This window comes from Lontra canadensis, unplaced genomic scaffold (genome assembly GCF_010015895.1).
Source record: "Lontra canadensis isolate GAN:19392208 unplaced genomic scaffold, GSC_riverotter_1.0 scaffold24, whole genome shotgun sequence".
Classification (NCBI taxonomy): Eukaryota; Metazoa; Chordata; class Mammalia; order Carnivora; family Mustelidae; genus Lontra; species Lontra canadensis.
Window position 1 is genome coordinate 8798064 of NW_022631018.1, and position 22411 is coordinate 8820474.

The 22411-nt window shown below is 40.4% G+C and overlaps 1 protein-coding gene across 3 annotated transcripts in view; it reads right to left on the reverse strand.

The window, feature by feature from the left end:
• The window catches only part of CENPF (centromere protein F), a 61920-nt gene that overhangs the window by 22722 nt on the left and 16787 nt on the right, over window positions 1-22411 (reverse strand). For 2 of the 3 annotated variants that reach the window (XM_032862744.1, XM_032862743.1), the window contains exons 8-12: window positions 18041-18166; window positions 16760-16888; window positions 12361-12483; window positions 6375-6510; window positions 841-4238 (exon numbers count right to left, since the gene is read on the reverse strand). In XM_032862744.1, coding sequence (XP_032718635.1) covers window positions 841-4238; window positions 6375-6510; window positions 12361-12483; window positions 16760-16888; window positions 18041-18166 — 3912 coding nt within the window. The remainder of the gene's footprint in view (window positions 1-840; window positions 4239-6374; window positions 6511-12360; window positions 12484-16759; window positions 16889-18040; window positions 18167-22411) is intronic. The other variant, XM_032862745.1, reaches the window with a different exon arrangement.

Below are 22411 nucleotides of genomic sequence, written 5' to 3' on the forward strand. Positions count from 1 at the left end.
AAGGACTAACTATTCATATTCTTGGATAAATTACATGTCTGGACCTCACCTTCTCCTCATCTGTAAAATGGGGATCTACTGCTGTGCCCACTACGACTATTACATCACCAGCTGCCCTCTACCTTACAGAGGCAGACAGAGGGAATCAAGTGAGACTCGTAGGCTGTACAACATTACTAGTTTAGCTGGTAGACCAGAAAGGGCGTAAGTTATGACTGAACAATTTCATCTTCCATAAAGAAAGAGATGTCTCTTTAAATGACTGTTAACAAATCATAGACTTGTACCAGAGCAAATTGATAAGAAAATTATTCAGTAATATGTAATAAACTGCATTTACTTTTATGACTTTAACTCTTTAACAATAAAATGGTATGAAAAGGGCAAGAAAAAAGGGCAAGAAAATTAAAATTTGTATCACAAAGTCATCCATAAGTTTTAATTTAGTATTTAACTGTGGTCCATTAACTGACAGAGTGAAAACACATATATGTCCTGAAGATGACTTTCTGACTCCATAATAGAATTTTCTCCAGGCTTTAAAAAACATCTTTAGTAATTTCCCATAGAGTAATGTTTGAGTGGAATCATAGAAATTCACACCCATACACCCCACCCCCACCCCAATCAGGCTTACTTATTTTTCTAAAGTTGCGGTTTGTTAAAAAACAAAAAACAAATTGAAAACAAAAAACAACCTTTGGTATATTTTGTTTTATACGCTTGAATTCTAAAAATATTTTAAGTTTGATTTAATGTAGATTTCAATTGAACAAACATTTCTTGAGTGCCTACTGAGCATGTATCTAGAGAAACATCACGTAAATCCCAGGTACTTACATCTTCTATGTCAGTGCCGAGCAAAGACCGAGAACTCAAGTCCAGACCTTGTAGCTGGAGTCGTGCTACTTCAAGCTCAAATGACAGGTGTTCGGTCTGTTTCTTTTCTGCTGCCAACTTGGACTCCATCTCCATGGTCACGCTTGTTAGCTTCTGTTGCCACTGTTCATTTTCTGACAAATACTGCTTCCTGAGACAGTCGAGCTCTTCCCTTTCAGAACTTAGTATTTGTTCGAGCTCTTTAATTTCCTTATTTTTCATAATCTCCTGACTTTGAATTTTCTCTTCTAGCTCTTTGAGGGATTGCACGTACATCTGACAGAGGGTTTCAAGTTCTTCAACACTCCTCGCTGGGGCAGACAGAATTTCTTTCTTGGTCAGATTCTCCTCCTCCGGACTGCAGCAAGATTGTTCCTCTACGTTAGACTGGTTTGCTGAAATAGTCCCATCTAAATTATTCAAAAGCGATGTTTCTCCTGTCTGGTCTAAAATGTCTTTGCAAAAAGAGGATTCCCCCAAATGTGTAAGGCTAGGGCTGTCAGTCACACAAGAGAATGATAATGACAGAAAATGTCCTTCCTCGGGTCCTGGCATCTCTTCCTTTACCAAGTCACCTTGGAAGCTTCTCAGACTTGTTGACAAGATCGAATTTTCAGCCTTTAATGTGTCCACATAAGACTGTAGCTCTGACATCTTAGAGCTCACTTGACAGTGCTGATCATGTAAAATTTTGTGTTCGCTTTGTAAAGACGAGAATTTCTCCTGTAATTCAGCGAAGTGCATTTGAACTTCTTTATTTGACAATGTCAAATGCTCATAGCAATTACTGTCACCCAAGGGATTTAAGGATGCACGTTTCTGCTCATTTTGTCGTTCACAAGATTCACCTTCTGCCATTTCTTTCACCAACTCCCCTTGGAGAAGGCCATTTTCGTTGTTTAGTATTTTAACTTCATTTACTAGTTTCTCCATGTCCTCTGCCATTTTATTAGTTGCTGTAATACATTCTGATCTTGAATCATTGAGCTCAGACATTAGCTCAAGCTTTTCAGCCCGCAGCATCTCACACATCTTCTCTAGCTCGCTCAGCTTGCTCATTGCTGTTTGTAGAGAGCACAGCAGATGTGCGTGGTCATTTTGACTTGCTGACAACTCATGAAGCACTGACATACACTTTTCTTCTGTGCCTACATCACAGTCTTTAGGGCCACTAGGTTCTGGTGACTGAGCGTCTGGTTGCAAATTTCCGGTTTCTAATTCCATTCTAATTGTGCATAGTTCATGCAGTAGGCATTCCTTTCCCTTCTCACTTTCCTCAAGTTTTAATTCCCTAATTCTCTTAGCTTCTAATTGTACCAGCTGTGCATTATGACAGTCTAGAGAAGGATCTTTAACTTCAAGATCCATTGGAAGTTGAACATGACATTTATTTATCTCACTCACTCCTTCCACCGCGTTGCTAACTGGTTCTGATTCTAGAATCTGGTGCTCTTGTTTCGTCTTCATTAACGTCACCAGGTGCTCATTCTCTTGTAGTAAGGCGTTAAGTTCCTTTTGCATCTTACTTTGTTCTTCCCTTAAAGTCATGATTTCTTGCTTTAAACCATCCGCCTCACTCTTGGAATTGTTTTGGATATCTGCAATCTCTGATGACAGATCATGCCGCACTGCCCCCAACTCCAGTACTAGATTCTGGTTTGTTTCTTCAGCTAATGCTAATTTTGTTACAAAGTCTTGCTGTTCCCTTGCAAATGTTTCCTTTAGATGTTCCAGTTCCTTTTGTCTATTTTCACAAGCAATAGTGCACTCATTTAGCAAGCATTCTAACTGAGAGTTCTTTTCTTGAGCTGCATTATATTTTTCACTAAGATCCTCCAATGCGTGTCCTGTTTCTTCACATCTTTGTTGTAAAATAAGTCTTTCTTGCTTATACTGATTGGATAACTCTGAAATGCTTTTGTCTCTCTCATCTATACAGGTTACAAAACTCTCACTTTTTTGGAGTAAGTTAATCTTCTCTTGATTTAAGGTTGCATTAATTTCCTTGAGAGTCGCATTCTCCTGGGTCAGATCTTCAATTTCCTTTCTGTTTAAAGAAATGGTGGAACTCATTTCCTTTTTCTCCGAGCTCAGGGCTTCAGACAAAAGTTGTAACTCCTTTAGAGAGTCTTGAAGTAAATGGTTATTCTTTTTTAATTCTTGAATCTCTGCTTGCTCAGTTTCTAATTTTTCATTCAAAAGTTGGAACTCTCTTTCTTTGTTCTCCAGGGCTGCTAAAGTTTCAGTAAAAGCATTCTGATGAACAGAAGTGTCTTCCTGTAACTTACTAATGCGTTGACTTGTTTGAGCCACAAAACTTTGATGCATCTGCTCTGCTTTAATGAGATTTTCTTCTATTTCTCCTCTGATCTGCACCAGTTCTTCACACTGCTTTTGTAGATCTGAGTTCATCTGCTTTTGAGACTCTAATGAAAACTCGAGAGACATTACTCGATTTTGTAAGATGGCTGAACTTTTTGGACTTGGGTCGGCTTCTAGATGGCATTTGCTCCTCTCTGAAGGCATGCTTCCTTGTTCTCCAGTTATTGCAAAGGAATTATTCATTGCAGGCTGCTGCTCAAAAGCCAAAAGACTTCTGTTTAGAGCCTCATTTGTCACAAGAGAAGACTCTTTGGATTTTACCAGATCCTGGAGGTTCTCATATTCAGCCTGCAAGTCTTGGTAACGCTGGTCTTTGTCTATGACTTCACTTGACAGTAACTGAAGCTTGTGTTCAAGATCATCCACTTGCCCAGTAAGTTCAGAAATCTTCAAGGACATGTTCTCTACTTCTTTCTTGTGTTTCTGATCCGAGAACTCAGCTTTCTGTTGCAAGTCTGCATAAGCTTGTTTCTGTCTCTCCACCTCCACAGTCTTGCTGTCTATCACATTGTGAAGGTTTCTGATCTCAACACTGAGATTTTCACTTTCCATCTCCAGTGTTCTTACTTTCTCATTGTATTCGTGACTTTTTATTTGTTGTGTCTTGAGACAAGTTTCTAAGTGATTAATTTTACTCAGCAAGCTTCCCTTTTCTGATTCCAGCTGACTTAAAAGTTGTTCATTTTCACTTTTCCAGCGAGCAAAGAGAGTCTTCTCTTCTTTCAGTTCTTCATATTCTTTCTTTTTTAACTCCAAAGCAAGCAGTAAAGCTTCGGATTCTTTCTCTATTTTGCTTAACTTGTCGTTCAGTTGTTCAATGTGATGCTCCCTTTTCTTCAAAAGGTCCTGAGAGCAATCTCGTTGCTTTTCCAGATCAGCCAAGGCAAGCTTCAGTTTTTCTAAAGTCAAGGAATTCTCTTGCTGATTGATTTTTTCTTGAAGATCTCTTAACATGGTTTCCTGAGAGGCATTCTTAGCTATTTAAAAAAAAAAAAATTAGCTATTTTTTTTTAAGACTTTATTTATTTATTTGACAGAGAGAGATCACAAGTAGGCAGAGAGGTAGGCAGAGAGAGAGAGAGAGGAGGAAGCAGGCTCCCTGCCAAACAGAGAGCCCGATGCGGGACCAACCTGACCTGACCCGACCCTGAGATCATGACCTGAGCTGAAGGCAGAGGCTTAACCCACTGAGCCACCCAGGTGCCCTTAGCTGTCATTTTTAAAAAAATACTTATTCTAGAAGAATTCGAAACTCTTAAAAAATCCAAACAAACTAACAGCTTCTCAAGCCCTATAACTATCAGCATTACTGCCTGGGTACCTCCTGGAATGTAAATCACCTGATAATTACCTGAGCTTACACACAGACAATGAGGAAATGGTCCTTATAAAGATGATAAGACATTTGGTCATTTTCTTTCTAAGCAGCTTAGTAAAGTGCTGCTGCGTAAAAACAGCAAGCGGTTATTTTCCTAAGCACTTGAAACTATTTTCTTTTATGTTTTCTTTTATATGTTTAACAAATATGTAATGTGTGTGTTTCCCCTTCTGAGACACTTATTCAGAGAAAGAAAACCGTGAGAAGAGAGGCATTAAGGTGGAAACATATTTCACTACAGAGTAATTCCAGTTTCCCAGAAAAGTGAGTAATTATTTCACCATGTTAGCCAAAAATCCATAGGATTGGGCTTAAGTACAAAAGAGTTGTTGTGTATCAACAACTCTCAAGGCCTACAGGTACTACTGAGGAACAATGTCGCCCACATCCTAGCCCCTCACAGTGTGTCTATGAATAGAGGAATCAAATGGAAGATTTTCCAGACTCCACTGCCAACTTAGGATCTCATGTCTACCCACAGGCCCCTCCTAGTTGGAAATAATGACAGTGCTTTCATTCAGCTAAGATGGAAGTCTCCAAGTTCCTCAAATACATTGAGGGAGAATAAACATTGAGAATCTCAACAGATGATTAAGCTAGCATGTATGATAAACTCAGTTGTTACACTCAAAGGAAAACAATTCCTAGTTGTTGTTAAGATTTTATTTATTTATTTATTTGAGAGAGGGAGAGAGAAAGAAAGCTAACAAGAAGAGAGCTGGATCGGGGAGGAGAAAGAGAAACAGGCTCCCAGCTGAGTAGGAAGCCCAGTGTGGGGCTTGATTCCAGGACCCTGGTATCATCACCTGAGCCTAAGGCAGAGGCTTAACTGACTGAACCACCCTGGTGCCTCAATTCCTAGTTTTAACCTGTATTTCAGTCTACCTACTGAAAGTTGAAGGCCCTTGAGTTGCTATCTTCCTAGGGCACCATTCCACTTCACTTGTGAGCACCTGGCACAGCCACACTCGTGACCGACACTGAAAAATGCCCTCGGCCTGCCTTTTCTTAGTTTTCTTTCCAGAAAGCTGAAGACTGACACTTTTACCCCCTGCTGTGGAAGAACTGAAAGCTGGCTTAGATCAGAATTTAAAAGAGAAAGGAATCACAGGGAATTACAGCACACATTCCCTAGGGCAAGTTAAAAGAAGTTCTAGAGGGGCAAATACCCAGCTCTCAAACTAATGTACCTAAAAGACAAAGGGTATATACAGATAAATGTGAAATGGTGGGCTTGTGTGGTGTGTGCAGCATAATCCAGTGTCTGTGCAGAAAGTGAGGAAATAAAATCACTCAGTCAAGTAAGTCATCGAAAAAACAATAGTCATTAAAGGCTGGGAAAACGTGCATTTAATCCAGGATTTCTCCACCGTCTGGGAAATGATAACAAGCAAGGAGATGAGCTGTCTAGATAAAACGAACAAACACACTTGAGACACAAAAAATAACACTCTGGGGTGAGAGACAGCACTGACAATTTACTTTTGTTTGAAGAATATTTACCCTTCTGGTTTCAAAGGCAGTTTGGGACTCCGGGTGTTCCAGTTTAAAAAAAAAAAAAAAAGTCAGACTATCACTCTGAAACTAGAAAGTGGAAGAAAACTTTCTCCACATCAGCTGTAGACTTCCTTCCGGGAGAATACATGGCAAAATCGAAAAACGTTTCTAAGGACATCCATCCTCCCTCACGCGACATCAGCTTAGAAGAACACCTCCAAAGGCAATGTTTACTCACCCCTCATTTCTTCTGTAGCGTTCTGGCTCTGACTCAAACTCTGTCTGGCTTTCCTCAGCTCCTCCTCCAGGTGGCAGACTTCTCTAGCCTGTTGCTCAGACTGACTCTTCAGGACGCTGAATTCCTTCTTCACTTCCTAAAACACACATTTAACTGGTTATAATCAAAACCACTCGAGCTAGTTATGACCTCTGCCTTATAAAGGTCCCTAATGGGACTACCTGAATATATCACTAGGGGAGGAATCTCACTTTCCCCTCAAGTACTTAATGAAGTTAAGACATTCTTACTCCAATCAGATGATGTTATAAAGAGAACTCAAAACAAAAACACAAAACCTAACACAGACAAATAATCTTTTTCCTTCAAGAAACACTTCTCTGATCTTTCTCGATGTACCTATGCTTGCTAAACAGTTAACTCATAAGGAAAATCCTATTCACAAGACCCTCAAAGAAATAGGCTCCAAGGGGCGCCTGGGTGGCTCAGTGGGTTAAAGCCTCTGCCTTCGGCTCAGGTCATGGTCTCAGGGTCCTGGGATTGAGCCCCATATCAGGCTCTCTGTTCAGCAGGGAGCCTGCTTCCCCCTTTCTCTCTACCTGCCTCTCTGCCTACTTGTGATCTCTCTCTGTCAAATAAATAAAGTCTTTAAAAAAAAAAAAAAAAAAGAAAGAAAGAAATAGGCTCCAAGGTCCTAGCACATCTGAATGATCAAATACATTTTTGCAATCTGATGTACTAATAAACCAAAATTCACATGACAGATTTTTTTTTTTTTTTACTTTTCATTGTAAAACTATCTTAGGGCTTACTGTAATGAGGATATTTTTAATGAATATTAAATTTTTATTAAGAAAATTTACAATGTGCAAGATGCTGGAATGGTATTAGGAAAGATACAAACATAAATTAGAGTCTCCTTCCCTCAGAGCCAGTCTCCCACTCCAGTGGGGGAGGACTTGATACTAATCACTTAGTTCATACCAGGATGTGCTAAATACTAAAGAAAGGTGGAATATGTTATGGAAATCAGAGGACAGATGCATGGAAGGATGAATTCATTCTAGATGGGGGAATCCGAGCTTTCACAGTGAAAACAGGTTCTCTGGTTACCTGATTAGGTGAAGGAGCCACACAAAAAAGTAGCAGAGACTCATACGCATGTCCATTCTATGACTATGCCTATTTTTGAATCTTAAAACCGAGCAATATTTATTTATATGCCAAATAAAAACTATTGCTGGGGCACCTGGGTGGCTCAGTCTGTCAAGCATCTGCCTTCAGCTCAGGTCATGATCCTGGGGTCCTGGGATCGAACTTTGCATCAGGCTCCCTGCTTAGCAGGGAGTCTGCTTTTCCCTCTCCTTCCCTTGCTTGTGCGCTCTCTCTCTCTCTCAAATGAATAAATAATCTTAAAAACAACAAAATAAAAACACTATTGCTTATCAACCACATAAGACCTGCATAATAAATAAATCCTCTATTTATATTCCTCAATCTGTTCTTCTACCTTCAATGACTGGGCGATAAATATCTCGGCCTATATTTTATGCTACAGTCTGGACCATCAGGGATTGGTAAGTTTTGTTACAAACAGACAGAACAAAGCTCCTCACATCCTTAGGGGAAAAACATTTCAGAAGGCCACCTTTTTCAAAAACTGCACTTCAAAAATACCCGCTCCCCCCCCAGAAGGGAGAGATTTTTGAATCTTAAAGAAACAATTAAGACCCATCCTCCAAAACCCTACAGCCCCGTTAGAAAACAGATGGCCCTGGCAAAGCTGTGTTGGAAGGTTGCCTTCAATTATCAGTCTGGTTACTACCAGCAGATGGGTACCCATGCAGCAAAGCCAAATTCAAGAAGAGGGAGAATCTGGCCAGTAGAACGTACTTGAAAACTTCCGGGCAGCTGCTGTGTTCACGCATATATGTTCATTTCATCCTCAGAATAAGACCGAGCCTGTTGTAATTACACTCCTCTGGCTCCTTTGTCCTAGTCCCGCTCCCTTCCACGCGCTAAATGGACACTTGATCAATCAGGACTGATGGGCATCTCCGACTAATCTGGAGACTGAGGAGTGAATGTTCACCCCAGTCAGTGTTAAACTCTGCCAAGGGTGACCATCAAGGTGCACGGATGTTGCAGACTTGAATGAGCATCAGTCATTAAACTGTAAGAAACTCTATCGCTTGTTTGCTCTCCAGGCTCAGAATGATCACCACTCAGAAAAGATCACAGATGTGAAAGGAAAACTACCTTAAAGCACTTTAACAAGGGTAACTGAGCAATATTATTAGCATTTCTTCCCCAAATTTGACAGCAGCTGAATCTACATGATCATGCTAAGGTGAGCAGAATGAGTTCAATGTAGAATAGTAACCAGCTTGTTTAACCACCTGAGTTGACTTCCCAGTCTTACGGTGCCACTTATTTTCTTACCCTAAATATCTAATCAAATCGAGTGGCATCTGCATTTGGAGGAGGGGCCGCAAAGCTGAGAAGACACTGTTCAAAGCTGGGGGCACCCCCACAGAAGGAAGCAAGGTAAAAAGAAGAAGAGAGAGGGAAGGGGGCAACTTATGCTTGTTTATGTGTCTGTTGGTCTCTATCCATCTCTGTCCATAACTGGGGGCATTTAAATGAATAGTAAGCCCAATGGAAAGACTAGCATGCCTTTCTCTATTCTGGCATTAGCTCCGTAAATATTTGTTTCTAACAAAATGTTCAGCCAATCCTGGGACGCAGCAGGCTTGTAATACTATGGCTATGACCAACCCAAGAATTTTAAAAGGCCAAAATGTGGAAAATGAACATCTGAAAATGGATCTGTAGGCTGCTGTCCATCACCAGTTAGGTTTCTGTGAGGCCATAGCCACTTAAGACTTGATTGGCTAGCTCATTAGCAACAATGAGTTAAGCATACAAGGATGTATTCTCCTAGGCATCTCTTGCATCCTCAAATGATTTGCAAAACTGGGCACTGGTGTGGAAAAACACAACAATCATCCCTATCACCACAAGCCCGCATTAGAGCTTAGCAAGCAATTCTGCCCTGATCAACTTCAGTTTAGGAGCAGCAAGGGAAGCATCATTTCCTAGGGCCAGACAAAACAAATTTCAGTTATTGTGTGGCATTTTGTGATCTCTGCCCATGAATGGAGCTTAATACGTCCCCCCCCCCCCCCGGGGACCAAGTCTCTATCATGAACAAGGGATGGATGCAGAGGATGTGTCCCCTTCCACCTCGTCATTTCTGCCTGCCAGGCCAAGCTCCTTGGAGAACCTGGTATGCTACAGATCCCCAAGCTCAGGGAGGTCCCCAGGCAAGCGTTCCCTCATCTTGGCTATCACATGATGATATTTTATCGCCTACCCAACGCTAGGGGGCTGGCAGTGGATGTGGGATGAGCAGCTTACCTAAAGCCTCCTTTCACTCTGATACTAGAAGTTAATTTTGCCATTGATTGGACCATTAAATCACATTCCTGGTACGGGTATTTTCTCATTGTGAGCAGCCTATGTACTAAATGCAGACAAGGAAAATTTCGGTACAACTGTCGCATTATTTCAGCATCCAAAACCTGTAAGCATGTTAAGCTCATTTGTACTTGGAATACGACACAGAAAGATACCAGAGTGAGAGAACCATAGAACAGGCAACATTTTTAATGTGAAAAATCTCAAATGCACTGTCCTGGGCTTCTCACTTTCTGTGTCTACAGGGGACAGCAAACGGCAGGAACGTCAAAAGGTCATAGCTGTTGTAGAGACCAGGGCAATGATCAGGTAGCCTGCAATACTTTACTACTAAACATTCATGTGTTGGACACTGGGCTAAGCACTTTATGTAGAATATTTAATGCCATCATTAATATAGCTTGGAAAAGGGAAGGGTATTATTAGTCCCTATATGCAGATGAGTTAAGTCAGACTCAGAAAATTTAGGTCATTGTCTGCCGGTCACACAGCAGGGAGGTAGCAGAAAATGATGCAATCCAAGGTCTCCTTTCCTCTAAGTTACCCTTCTGCTACTGAGTCACACCACCGCTCTAACTGGGTAAATCGCTTTTCTAATGCCAATCCCAATTCAAAATGCAAGAGGCAGCTAGACCCTGGGAATTCTTGATCAAGACACATAACCACAAACATAAACAAAGGCCAACAGTACATGAATCCCTCAGCCCTGGGCTAGCCCCTTTCACGGAACATAGAAATCAATGAAATCTAAGCACCAACAGGACATGCATTTAACCGTACAGGCTAGAGTTCAAGGTGGACAAGCTCCACAGCGGGCAACCCAGAGCCCATGGAGGCGCACACATCTTCAGAAACACCTGCAAGACAGTGTCCAGCCCACTACTGTGACTTGGCCAAGCACACAGTGCCTGGACCCTCTTCACCAGACGACTGCTTCTACAAAATGTTTCTACCAGGCAGCCAGTGGAATCGAGGGAGAGTTTCTGGCTGGAAGGAAAGCTCACAGGGGGAAGGGTTCGGTGCCAGTGCGCCTGTGGAAATGTTCGCAGAAGCATCTGTTGGTTGGTCCCCACTGGCCAAAAAAGGCAAACATTTGTTTTGCTGAAACAAACACTGCCATTTGAAAACAGTCGCTGATGAAACCATCATCTGACACGAAGTTTGCTTCCACTTGGGTGGCTGGAGCTGTGGCCTCCTGTCCCCAGCACCATGACCCCTCCGAGGCCTGCTTCTCTAGCCATCACCTCTTTACTACTGACAGATGTTCAGATTTTGCAATCAGGATACGCTCTTCAGAGCTGTGGGGATAAATACATGGAGACTTTGCCCATCTGATGAAGAACTGTTCTTTATACAGAATTCTTTTTTCAAAAAAAGAATCTTCAGTCTACAAAACGATTGCAAAAGATTTAAAGAAGTGGGAAAAATTCTTTCCTGTGATATTTGATAGAGAAAAAAACTCCCGTTCTGCCGTGCTTCTTTGTAAGACTACAGTGCTGATTTATGGTTCTAGTCAGGCTGTTTCAGTCTACTAACTGTCCCCAAATGAGCTGTTTAAGATAAGCTCCATGCTGGGCAGGGAGTTGGCTCAAAATTCTCTCTCTCCCTCTGCCCCTCCAACCTCTCTTCTCCCTCTTAAAAAAAAAAAATAAAACTCCAGGCCACTAAATAGAGAAGCTGAGTCAAGTAAATATGGATACAATCCCATAACAACATCAGGTCTCTCTCCTCATATCCAAGCCACTGAAGAAATTTCATCCACCATTTTGTGTAATAAATGAATCTCCAAAAAAAGACACTATCAAACTCGCATATGCCAACATGACTTAGGGCAACAACTAACAATTACTTGTTTTTGAGAAAAAGAGAACGCACGCAAGTGGGGGTTGGAGCAGAGGAAGAGAATCTCAAACAGGCTCCGTGGCCACTGCAGAGCCCGACACAAGGTTCGATTTTAACACCCTAAGACTGAGACTTGAACCGATATCAAGAGTCTGAGGCTTAACCAACAGAGCCACCCAGGAGCCCCTTCCAAGAACTTTTGCTTTTGTTGATTTAAATCTGTGATTTTCAACAAAGTTAATATTTGATGACTCAAAAGCGAACCCTTAGAAAGGGGATTTAAATTATACCTCCCATCACCCATTTTCTTTCCTCTTAGAATGAAAAATTTTGTTTCTTTCCACTTCTTTCCATATTTCAGATAATCTAAAATAATCTTTAAAAAAAAAGTAATACATGATCTTAATACAACCCATGTTTACCTATAATTGCTAGACACATATTAGTAATCATATACAAATGGAAAGTGGAAAAAAAAAAGCACATATGTTCTATGTCGTAAGTTATCTACAAAACACTTTGTTTGTAATACTTCCAACAAATAAAAAGGAAAATTACGTGTGGTCATGATAAATGACAGAGAAACAACATAGGAATTCTCTTGTACCCTCCCACTTCATCCCACAAAATAGTTGATAAATTCGCATCTTGATGCCTCACTTACTTCACGGCTTCTCCTCAGCTCATTTTCCTGGACCTGACTTGCCTGTAAGGCCTGTTCAGTTCTGCAGAACTTCTGCTTAAACTCTTCCAAAGTTTTTTCTAGCTGGTGCTTTCCTGACGTGACCTGCAAAGAGGAAATAGGACAAAGTTTCGTTTTTATGTTCTTTACTTTTTAAATTATTTATTTATTCTTAAGTGAAATGGTCATGGAATATAAGAACTGACACCATCTATTTTGGGTGAGACGTGATCTATGTCAGAGCTGAATACAGCATTATAGTTTTCACTGATACCATCAGATCAATTTGGGGGATAGCAGATAGAAGAGGGAAAAGGGCTGGGTTTGGGGAGGGAGCCATAGAGGAAATAAACAAATTTGATCACCCAAAAGTGAAAACAATGAAATAGTAATAAACAACCAAAACAAAAAGCTGAGCTAAGAAACAAAACTGAGAGAACATATTTGCTGTGTGACAGATTCAAAGTTTCGTATCCATGATACAACAAACAAAGGACATCTATGGTTAATTTAGAAGAAAGTAAACTGATTTTTTTAAGAGTAAAGAATAGAAACAGACAATTTTATACCAAAAAAAACCCCACAAATAGCTAATCAACCTCTGAAAGAAACATCCTGAGTGGTAATCGGAAGCATGAATTGAAACAACGATAAGATGACTTTTTCACTCCTTGGTTGGCAAAATTTATAAAACTAGGACCCTCTCCTATTAATAAGAAGAGGCAAAACCAGGACCTCTCTTACACCAACCGGGTGAGAAGGTACATTACAATTTTTTGGAGGGCAGTTTGTCAGAATCGATCAGAAGGGAGAATACACGTGCCCGAGATGGCCAAGTTCACGCGTGGAATCGTGTCCTGCAGAAACACCATGACGTGACACAGGGATGTTATTACCGCGGCTACGATGAACAAGAAGATATTGGGAACCTGAACATCCACCCACACAATAAGTAAATATACGACACAACATCTAATAAAAGCAAGGCTCAGGCAAAATAAAAACCAAAAAGCAAAAAAAGGCCTTTTTTAAAAGGTCTTGGAGGAAGCCCATTAAACAGTTGAAAACTGTTAAATGTTAAACTTTAAAAAAACTTTTTTTTTTTTAAGTTGTTAAACTTTGATCCCGGGAAAGGAGTTTTTGTTTGTTCATTTGTTTGGAGGGTGTTTTGGTTTTGTTTTGTCTCTCAACCTTGGATCGCTGGTTAGAGGACGAACTCCCAGTACCAACAGATATCAGGGAATGTCACTGCTCCCATTTTGGCTACATCCCCATCTCTCATTCCTCTACTAAGAGAGGTCAACATGTCCCACTTGGTTATGTCCTAAATTTGAGAGTTAACCAGCATTTTCCATAAAATGAGACTCTACCTCAGTGGGAGAACCTTAATTTTAGGAACCAAAGAAGCAAGTCCTGAGGAGATAGTTGGAATTCTGACAAAAGGTGAATACCGGATATACTCAGAGTAAACTCAAGAATGTGTCACCCTGGGCACCTGGGTGGCTCAGTCAGTTAAGCATCTGCCTTTGGCTCAGGTCATGATCTTAGGGTCCTGGGATCGAGATGCACACCAGGCTCCCTGCTCATGCTCATTCTGTCTCTTTCTCTTTCTCTCTTGCTCTGCACGCTCTCAAATAAGTAAATAAAATCTTTAAAAAATAATAATAATAAAAAAAACCAGAATGTGTCACCTGGTCAAGCACCATGGGTCAAGTCAAGAAAAGAATGAGCACCTGTGATCTGCCTGTCGCTTCCAAGCTCTGGTGTTCAGTGTTTGCGTGTTGCAGGTCGAGCTGGGAACTGAACAGACAAAAGCCTGTCCTCATGGAAAGATTTAAGTGATGGAAGGAAGACAACATAAAAAGAAAGAAATCACTGTATCATACATTAGAGGATGTGCCCTATGGAGAAAGGTTAAGTAAGGGAAAGGAGGCCGAAAGTACTTGAGGGTAGGAATCTATGTGGTGACAAGAGCAGATGTCACTGATACAGCGACATTAGAGCGAAAAGCTTATGCAAGCAAAGGTGCGTGCCCTACACACCCTTCCAGACGCAACACTTCCCCGGAGGGCACATGCGGAAGGTGCTCCACCAACAGCGAGGAAACCAATGAGTGAGGTGGTGGGAAGCCCACCAGGTCCTGCAGACCCTTGGAAGGACACGGCTCCTACTAGGAGAGAGACGAGAAGTGACTGCAGTTGCAAATAGAGGGGTGACATAATTGGGACTGAGACTTTACAAGACTCACTCTGGTGGCTGGTTGAAAACACACTGTGAGGAGCAAGTCCAGAAGGAGGGAGAGAAGTGAGGAGGCTAGTATGGTAAACCAGATGACAAATGATGGTCTTAGACCAGACAGGGACCAGCAGTGGTGAACAGTAGCCATAGTCAGCATAAAACACAAAGCTGGACAACAACGTTCATTAGACAGAAATTCAGGGAGATAACAGAATCAGAAGGAAGGGATGGAAGAGAAGAGTTTGCTACCAATTTCCTCAAGTAGGGGTTTTAACATTTCAGTCGTTGATGGCAATCTAATATTTATTTTATTAATAAAGCATACTACACAGGACTATTTGGAAAAATAAAAAATAGACAAAAGCCAAAATAAAACAAAACTGCTTAACAGTATAGTCCAGAAATAAGCAAAGCTCACGGTTGGTGTAGATTTTATAAAACTATGTATTGAACATAATCATTTGTTCATAAATATGCAGTGCCATTGTTTAAAATGATTATAATAGTAATCTAAATAAAAACTAATACAACCGCACAGGATGGCAGGAAATAAACTGATTTCTGTCCAACACCATCCTTCTTTCTATATATAGTCTTTTACCATTTCTATTTTTATTCTTTTGATGGCTACTTTCATGAATTGAAATAACAATCTTATAACAACATTAAGGATTTATCAGTGGATTCCCATATACAGGAATACCTACCTCCCCTCCAATTTACAAAATTTTAGTAAAAAATACAGTGGCTTCTTCCGTTGCCTTAATATTATAATATTAAATAATAAACCTAAGTCTCTTTTCCTTGATCCAATAATTTTAAATATGTATCTTGACTTCCTATTAAGTAAAATGTATAAACATGCATTTCTAGCAAGCTTTTTGTCTTCTCTATACTCTTCAAGGTGTGTTCATTTACTCAGGACCTGAGTTTATGGTTTTACAGGCAACTCCTAGTCCTCATTTGGGACTCATTTGGGTTTGTATGGTTATCACAGTGTCTTGCAGGGTGAGCACTATTTTGTATTGTAATTCACACAAATACACTGATTGGGAAAGAATAGATAAGATTGGTAAATTTTGTATAAATACATACTTTATATTCTATAACTATGAATAAGTGTTCATATCTCTATTCAAAAACCTGAAAACCAGTAAAACATAACTTATATTTACTCCCTTTAAAAAAAGTCATACAAATCAGGTTTATTCTTAGCAAGGAGGGAGGGAGCACATAGAGGGTTTCTTGGAGTAGCTGAGAAGATTCTAGGCCCTGACACAGATAATAGTTCTAAGAGAACACTCCTTATAATAATTTATGGAATTGTAAATTTGTCCTATGTAAATTTTGTATATTAACATGAAAAGGTTTAAATATAGCTATACAGATAGTATCCGCATATATGCAAAAATACATGGGCACACAGAGAGACACAAATACACACACGTGTGTGTAAATAAAGGCAGAGTCAGAAGAATCCTAATGGAAGCCTTTGAGGTGTGAGAGAAAACGCAGAGTTGAAGACGACATGTTGATCTGGCCTCAGCGATGTGAAGGATGGAATTGCTGTTTATTGGGATAAGGAAGACTCCGGGAGGAGCATGTTTGATATAAGGAGCAGGAGTTCAGCTATTACCCTGCCAAGTGTGAGATGCCTGATGGACCAGCAAGTGGAAATACCAGGTACACACCCGCAGGCCTGAAGTTCAGGACAGGCATCCCAGCTGAAGATAATAATACAAGGGTTGTCATCATATAGATGAGAGACAAAGCCATAAAATGGGTGAGATCATTTTTGGAATAAGTGTTAAATAAGTAACGGATTATAGTTTTCAGTGCTTTGACGGTTTGGGGGGCATGAATTAGTAGGGAGGGCTTCCATCTGGTGTCGCACCCAAGAACCACCAGAACATCACACCCCTGCACAGACATTCAAGTCTGAGATCCTCACTCACTCCCCTCTTCCTGGAAATGAGAAACCCCAGACTCAGAAGGACTGTTTGCTCTCTTCCTTGGGTAAGTAAGGAAAGGGAGGTTAGAGCCATTCTTCATTAAAAGCATCACCATGTCAGCTGCAGTATAGAAAATGCATGAATAAGGAAAACGGGGACTAACTGAGGAGAGAAACAAGCCAGCTCCCTACTTTATCCAGGTCAGCCTGCAGGATGTCGCGAGTGTTCTTGGCTTGCTGTAACTCCTGCGTGAGTCTGGCTTTCATCTGCGCGCACTCCTGGTCCAGGGCTTGGAAGGCGCGCTGTTGACGGCAGAGCTCCTGAAACACCAAAGGCACACATGTCAGTCGGACTGCCGACAGGTGACAAGGAGATGCCAGGGTGGGCAAGCCTCCTACAGGCAGGCCATGCTGGCTGAGAGAGCAGGAGACAAGAGGAAGCCAGGCTGACCATTCACTTAACAATAAATGTAAACTGTCTTCAGCACTGGTCCCGGTGATCAAATACAGGCCTTCAGAAGGAAGGAGGAGTCTGCCAGTTGGCCACATGGAGACCAGCCAGCTTTAGTCCCAGCCCCAGTCTGAAATTCTTCATCTCTGTTTCCGCAAGTCCAGGGGCAAAAGGGAGTAGAGCAGAGCCGCCACGGTGACAACTCAGCTAGGAAATCAAAGACACTCAAAAATGGGGTTTAATGGGGCGCCTGGGTGGCTCAGTGGGTTAAGCCTCTGCCTTCGGCTCAGGTCATGGTCTCAGGTTCCTGGGATCGAGCCCCACATCAGGCTCTCTGCTCAGCAGGGAGCCTGCTTCTCCCTTTCTCTCTACGTGCCTCTCTGCCTACTTGTGATCTCTGTCAAATAAATAAAATCTAAAAAAAAAAAAAGGGGGTTTAAGATATCAAACATCATAACACTCATAACTTAGAATGAGAGCAAGGATATGCCACCAATTAACTTTGATAACCACATCGGGAGACCAGACTTGCATCTCCAGGGGCTCTTACTGAAAGACTAGAGAGCCTCAACCCATAGGATACACTCGGCCAGGCTAACTCACTTTCCACTGGCAGCAACACTTCTAGAAAGGCGTCTTCACCCGTAACATGGCTGCCAGCTTCTTTCCCCACCACATCAACTACCTGTCTAATGTATTCACCAACCCACAGCCTTTAGAAACATGTGGAGAACAGGATACAACTTCCTCCACAACTGAGAGTCTTTGAAAGAAGAGACAGGATTCTTTCCTACTTGGTATCAAATCTCTAAGAAATCAGAGGACACAGATAAAAAAAGAACATTCTAGCTCTTGAGTCGCTTCTCCAATCGAAAACTGAAAGATGGAAGTGTGAAGGATCATACGGGGAACCTGTTCCTCACAAAGGAGTTCCCCTCTCGCAGAACACCCCAAGTGACAGCAACGCTTTTCAAATGACAAAACTACGAAATGCAAACTCCTTGTGAAGCCATTCACCTTACCTCTTGAAACTCCTTTTCTTTCTCCTTGAGTTTCTGTTCCAGAGAGCATCTGGCACTTTCTGCATTTTGTCGCTGACAACTCAAATCTTCAGACAATCTTTTCAGTTTTTGTTCCAATGAAGTACACTTAACAACAAATAAAAACGGTCAATACAAAGTTATTCGAGGTGAGAAATATTTTGAATTTTAGAAAAATTGGTTATAAGATCTGGTTCAAGATCATCTGTATTTTGACTTTTTTTTTTTTAAGATTTTGTTTATTTATTTGACAGAGATCACAAGTAGGCAGAGAGGCAGGCAGAGAGAAAGGAGGAAGCAGGTTCCCTGTGAGCAGAGAGCCCAATGCGGGGCTCAATCCCAGGACCCTGGGATCATGACCTGAGCCAAAGGCAGAGGCTTAACCCACTGAGCCACCAAGGCGCCCCTGTATTTTGACGTTTTTGTTTCACTAAAAGTTTGATTTTTAAAGGATCAGCAGGGATGCCTCACTGGCTTAGCCAGCAGAGCTTGTGACTCTTGATCTTGGGGTTATGAGTTGAAGCCCCACACTGGGTGTAGAGATTACTTAACTAAATAAAACTTTAAAAAACAAATGAATAGAATAAAATAAAATAATCAACAAATATTAGAACCGCTATTAATTATTTTAGCACACAAAAAGTTTGTATCTGGGAAGTATTAGAAAAGATGTAAATATTTGACCATTTAAAGAAATACTTCATAATTTGCACTATGAAAAAAGAAATCAGTGTTTCTGAATAATGAATAAAGATTCATCTAACATTTTGTTGCATGGAAATGAGACACTCAAATGCGGTGATATTGACCTGTGTAATTTAACAGCTGTAGAATAATCAGTGGGTGCCCATGACCCTCATATGAGAGTCTGTTGCAAGAATAATAGGTGAAATTTTAAATATTAAAAAACCTCTTTCCACAAAGCTCCCACTATGACATTTTCAATTTCTGAAGGTTCACAGCACTGCAGAGAATATCACAACTGGTTTTTAACCAAGCTGCCATAAGCAACACAAAGAACATTTATACATACATTATACATACCCAATATGCTTAGGATAAATTTTAAAACATGAACTAAATAAAAACTTAGGATGTCCTTCTAAAATTAAATTGGAGCAAAATGGCCTTAAATCATCAAGTACTGAAAACCATTCCTTTGAATTTTCCCCACGGTGTTCAAATCCTCAAAACAACTCTAAAGTTCCAGGGAAGACTAAAAACATGTCATATGTGTTGGGGAGAACTCCCTGGTCTAAAAGAAAAGTGCCCCAATTGGGCAAATCTCTCTTCTAAAGTATTTCTCCGGGAAGCACTATAATCTCATTCAGAACTATTAGAAACACTAGAAATTTAACAGAAAAATTGGAGGAAAAGAAAACACTAAGTAATACTTTGCCAGAAGACCAGACAATGATTATTAACTAACAAAAGATGAAAAAAAAAAAGAGTTGGTCATTAATGACTAAATGATTTTCCAACTATCAGAACTTTAAATATACCAAATTCAACAAGAAAAACAATTGAGCCAGTGGTTCAGATTAATACAGTAAGACACCTTTTCATTATCTTTACTGTTCTTAAATTTTTAAATCCCCAAAGAAAAGTATTAAAGAAATTATTTATAATAATAACAAATAAGAATCCAACAAATATTTATCGAGAGCCTACTATATGTCAAGCACTGTGCTAGGCATGGGGGATGCATCAGGAAACAACCCAGATAAAAGTAACTGCTCAGATAACTGTCCAAATGGTGGTGGTTGACAATTCTCAGGGGGGAAAAAAAAAACCCAAAAAACAACCAAAAAAACCATGCAGGGAAGAGATGCATGAACCCTTGGTGCCCTCTGCTGGTCGTCCCTCAAACTGCAACACATTCCACTAATCTCAAAATCAGTAACTTTCCCACTATAAAACAGGTTTAAAAAGAGCACTTAGAAGATACTTATATTTTATTTAAAATTTTTACAATAATATTATGATGTTGAAGATGCACAATCCATGTAAGAGTAGCTGACCACTGGGTATCATGAATGTTCTAAAATAGTTTCCAGAGCTAAAATCCTTGGAAATATGTAGTGTATGACCTTGGGCACTCACTCAGCACCCTGGGCCCAAGTTTTCATTTGTGAAATGTGGGTGCTTAACACCAGGTTTGCTGCCTCAATGTTTCTACGTGAGTTCAAACTTTATATCCCACACAGTTTGAAAATACTTGGAAAAGAAGCCAACTAGAATAGCATGTACTCACAAAAGAACATGGTACTGATTTTGATTAAATTAGCTCCATTTTACTTAATGGGTAATTCTAATGGTAGGTCAAGGAACAGCATAAACAAAGCACAATTGATTTCAGCAACACATTTGACCAGGTCCTATTATCCTAGGACCTGGTCCTAGAGGTTAGAGGGAGAAAGGTAGTCTGAATTATCAGTTAGGTAGATTTGTTGCTCACTGGGAAAAAGGAATCCAGAAAGCATTGAAAAAATGAGTCTTAATAACCTGGAGGAAAGTTTCTTTCTTTTTTTTTTAATATTTTATTTATTTATTTGACAGAAATCACAAGCAGGCAGAGAGGCAGGCAGAGAGAGAGGGAGAAGCAGGCTCCCTGCTGAGCAGGAAGCCCGATGCGGGGCTTGATCCCAGGACCCTGGGATCATGACCTGAGCTGAAGGCAGAGGCTTTAACCCACTGAGCCACCCAGGCGCCCCTGGAAGAAAGTTTCTAATAGAAAGCCAGAGCTGTGTTCTCAGCACTGTCCTCGTCAAAAGTTTAAATTCATGACCTGGTAAGAAGAAACTTTATCAAAAATGCTAGGTAGAACAAAGATTCAGTGATCCTGTCACATCAAAACCAGTAAAACAAAGTATATTAGCATAAGTTAATTATATAAAGGAAAGCCTGAGTTGGCAGGAAATGCAACTGAAAATAAGCTTAAATGACAAGGAACTCAATGGAATAATAACGAATGTATTATTATAAACTTACCCTGTGCCAGGCACTACACTACAGCCTTTAAAAATGTTATCTCAATCTTTACAACAATCCTAGGACACAGACTTTTTTTTTTTTAAGATTTTATTTATTTATTTGACAGACAGAGATCACGAGCAGGCAGAGAGGCAGGCAGAGAGAGAGGAGGAAGCAGGGTCCCTGCCAAGCAGAGAGTCCAATGCGGGGGCTCGATCCCAGGACCCTGGGATCATGACCTGAGCCGAAGGCAGAGGCTTCAACCCACTGAGCCACCCAGGTGCCCCGGACATGGACATTTTTAACACCATTTTATTGATTAGGCAGTGGAGGCTGAGAATTCAAAAACAAAACAATAAGGATGTGGCAGAACCAGGGCTCAAATTCAAGTCTTTCTAACTTGAAAAACCAACCTACATACTCAGACCACACAAAGTAAATAAATATATAGGTCAAGGTAGGTCATGGTCCCATTGACCTTCCACTGCACCCTCATACAACAAATCAGTATTTATGAACAATATTTTGTGCAAAGCATGGCACTAGGAGAATGTCTAAAAAATGAACCTAGACATTTCTCTATTACTTCCATTGACAATTCAAAACTCTGCACAAACATTAAGAAAACTCTGAAGGAAGAGACTGAGTGACTAGGGACTTTGGAATCCAAGGGGAAAACATGATGGTGCTGAAAGAAGAGAACAGTCAACCCAGAATCCCTGTATCCTGAGGAAACACCTTCCAGGATGAAGTATCAAGACATTTCCAGAGAAAGGAAAACTAAGAGAATATGTGGCCAATAGACCAAACTCAAAAAAAAAAAAAAAAAAAAAAAAAAAATGGCTAAAGGAAGTTCTCTAAAAAAATGGAAATGAAGAAGGAACACTGGAACGAATCAGGAAAGAAGGAAAAACAGGAATAAAGCAGAAATTATAATACCATCTGATGTAGTTCTAAATGTAGGTAGAGTAAACACTTAAAGAAATTGTATTATAACTAGGGGAGGGTAAAAGGATGAAAAGAACAATAAATTTTCTGTAATGACTTAGGACTGCTTACATGACAACACCAACAGACTGATAAATGATGTGTATATATAATGTATTATCTAGAGCAGTCACTAGAAAAGCTCTACAAAGAAACATATCTAAAAACTCTAGATAAATTAAAATGAAATCCTATAAAATGTTTGAGTAACACAAAAAAACAAAAAAAGAAATAGAAAACAAAAAAATGGCAGTTTTAAACCATGACCAATCAATGATTACATTAAATGTAAATGGCCTAAACAAGCTAATTAAAAGACAGATGGTGGAAAATGGATCAAAAAATATAGCCAACTTGGGGCACCTGGGTGGCTCAGTTGGTTAAGCAACTGCC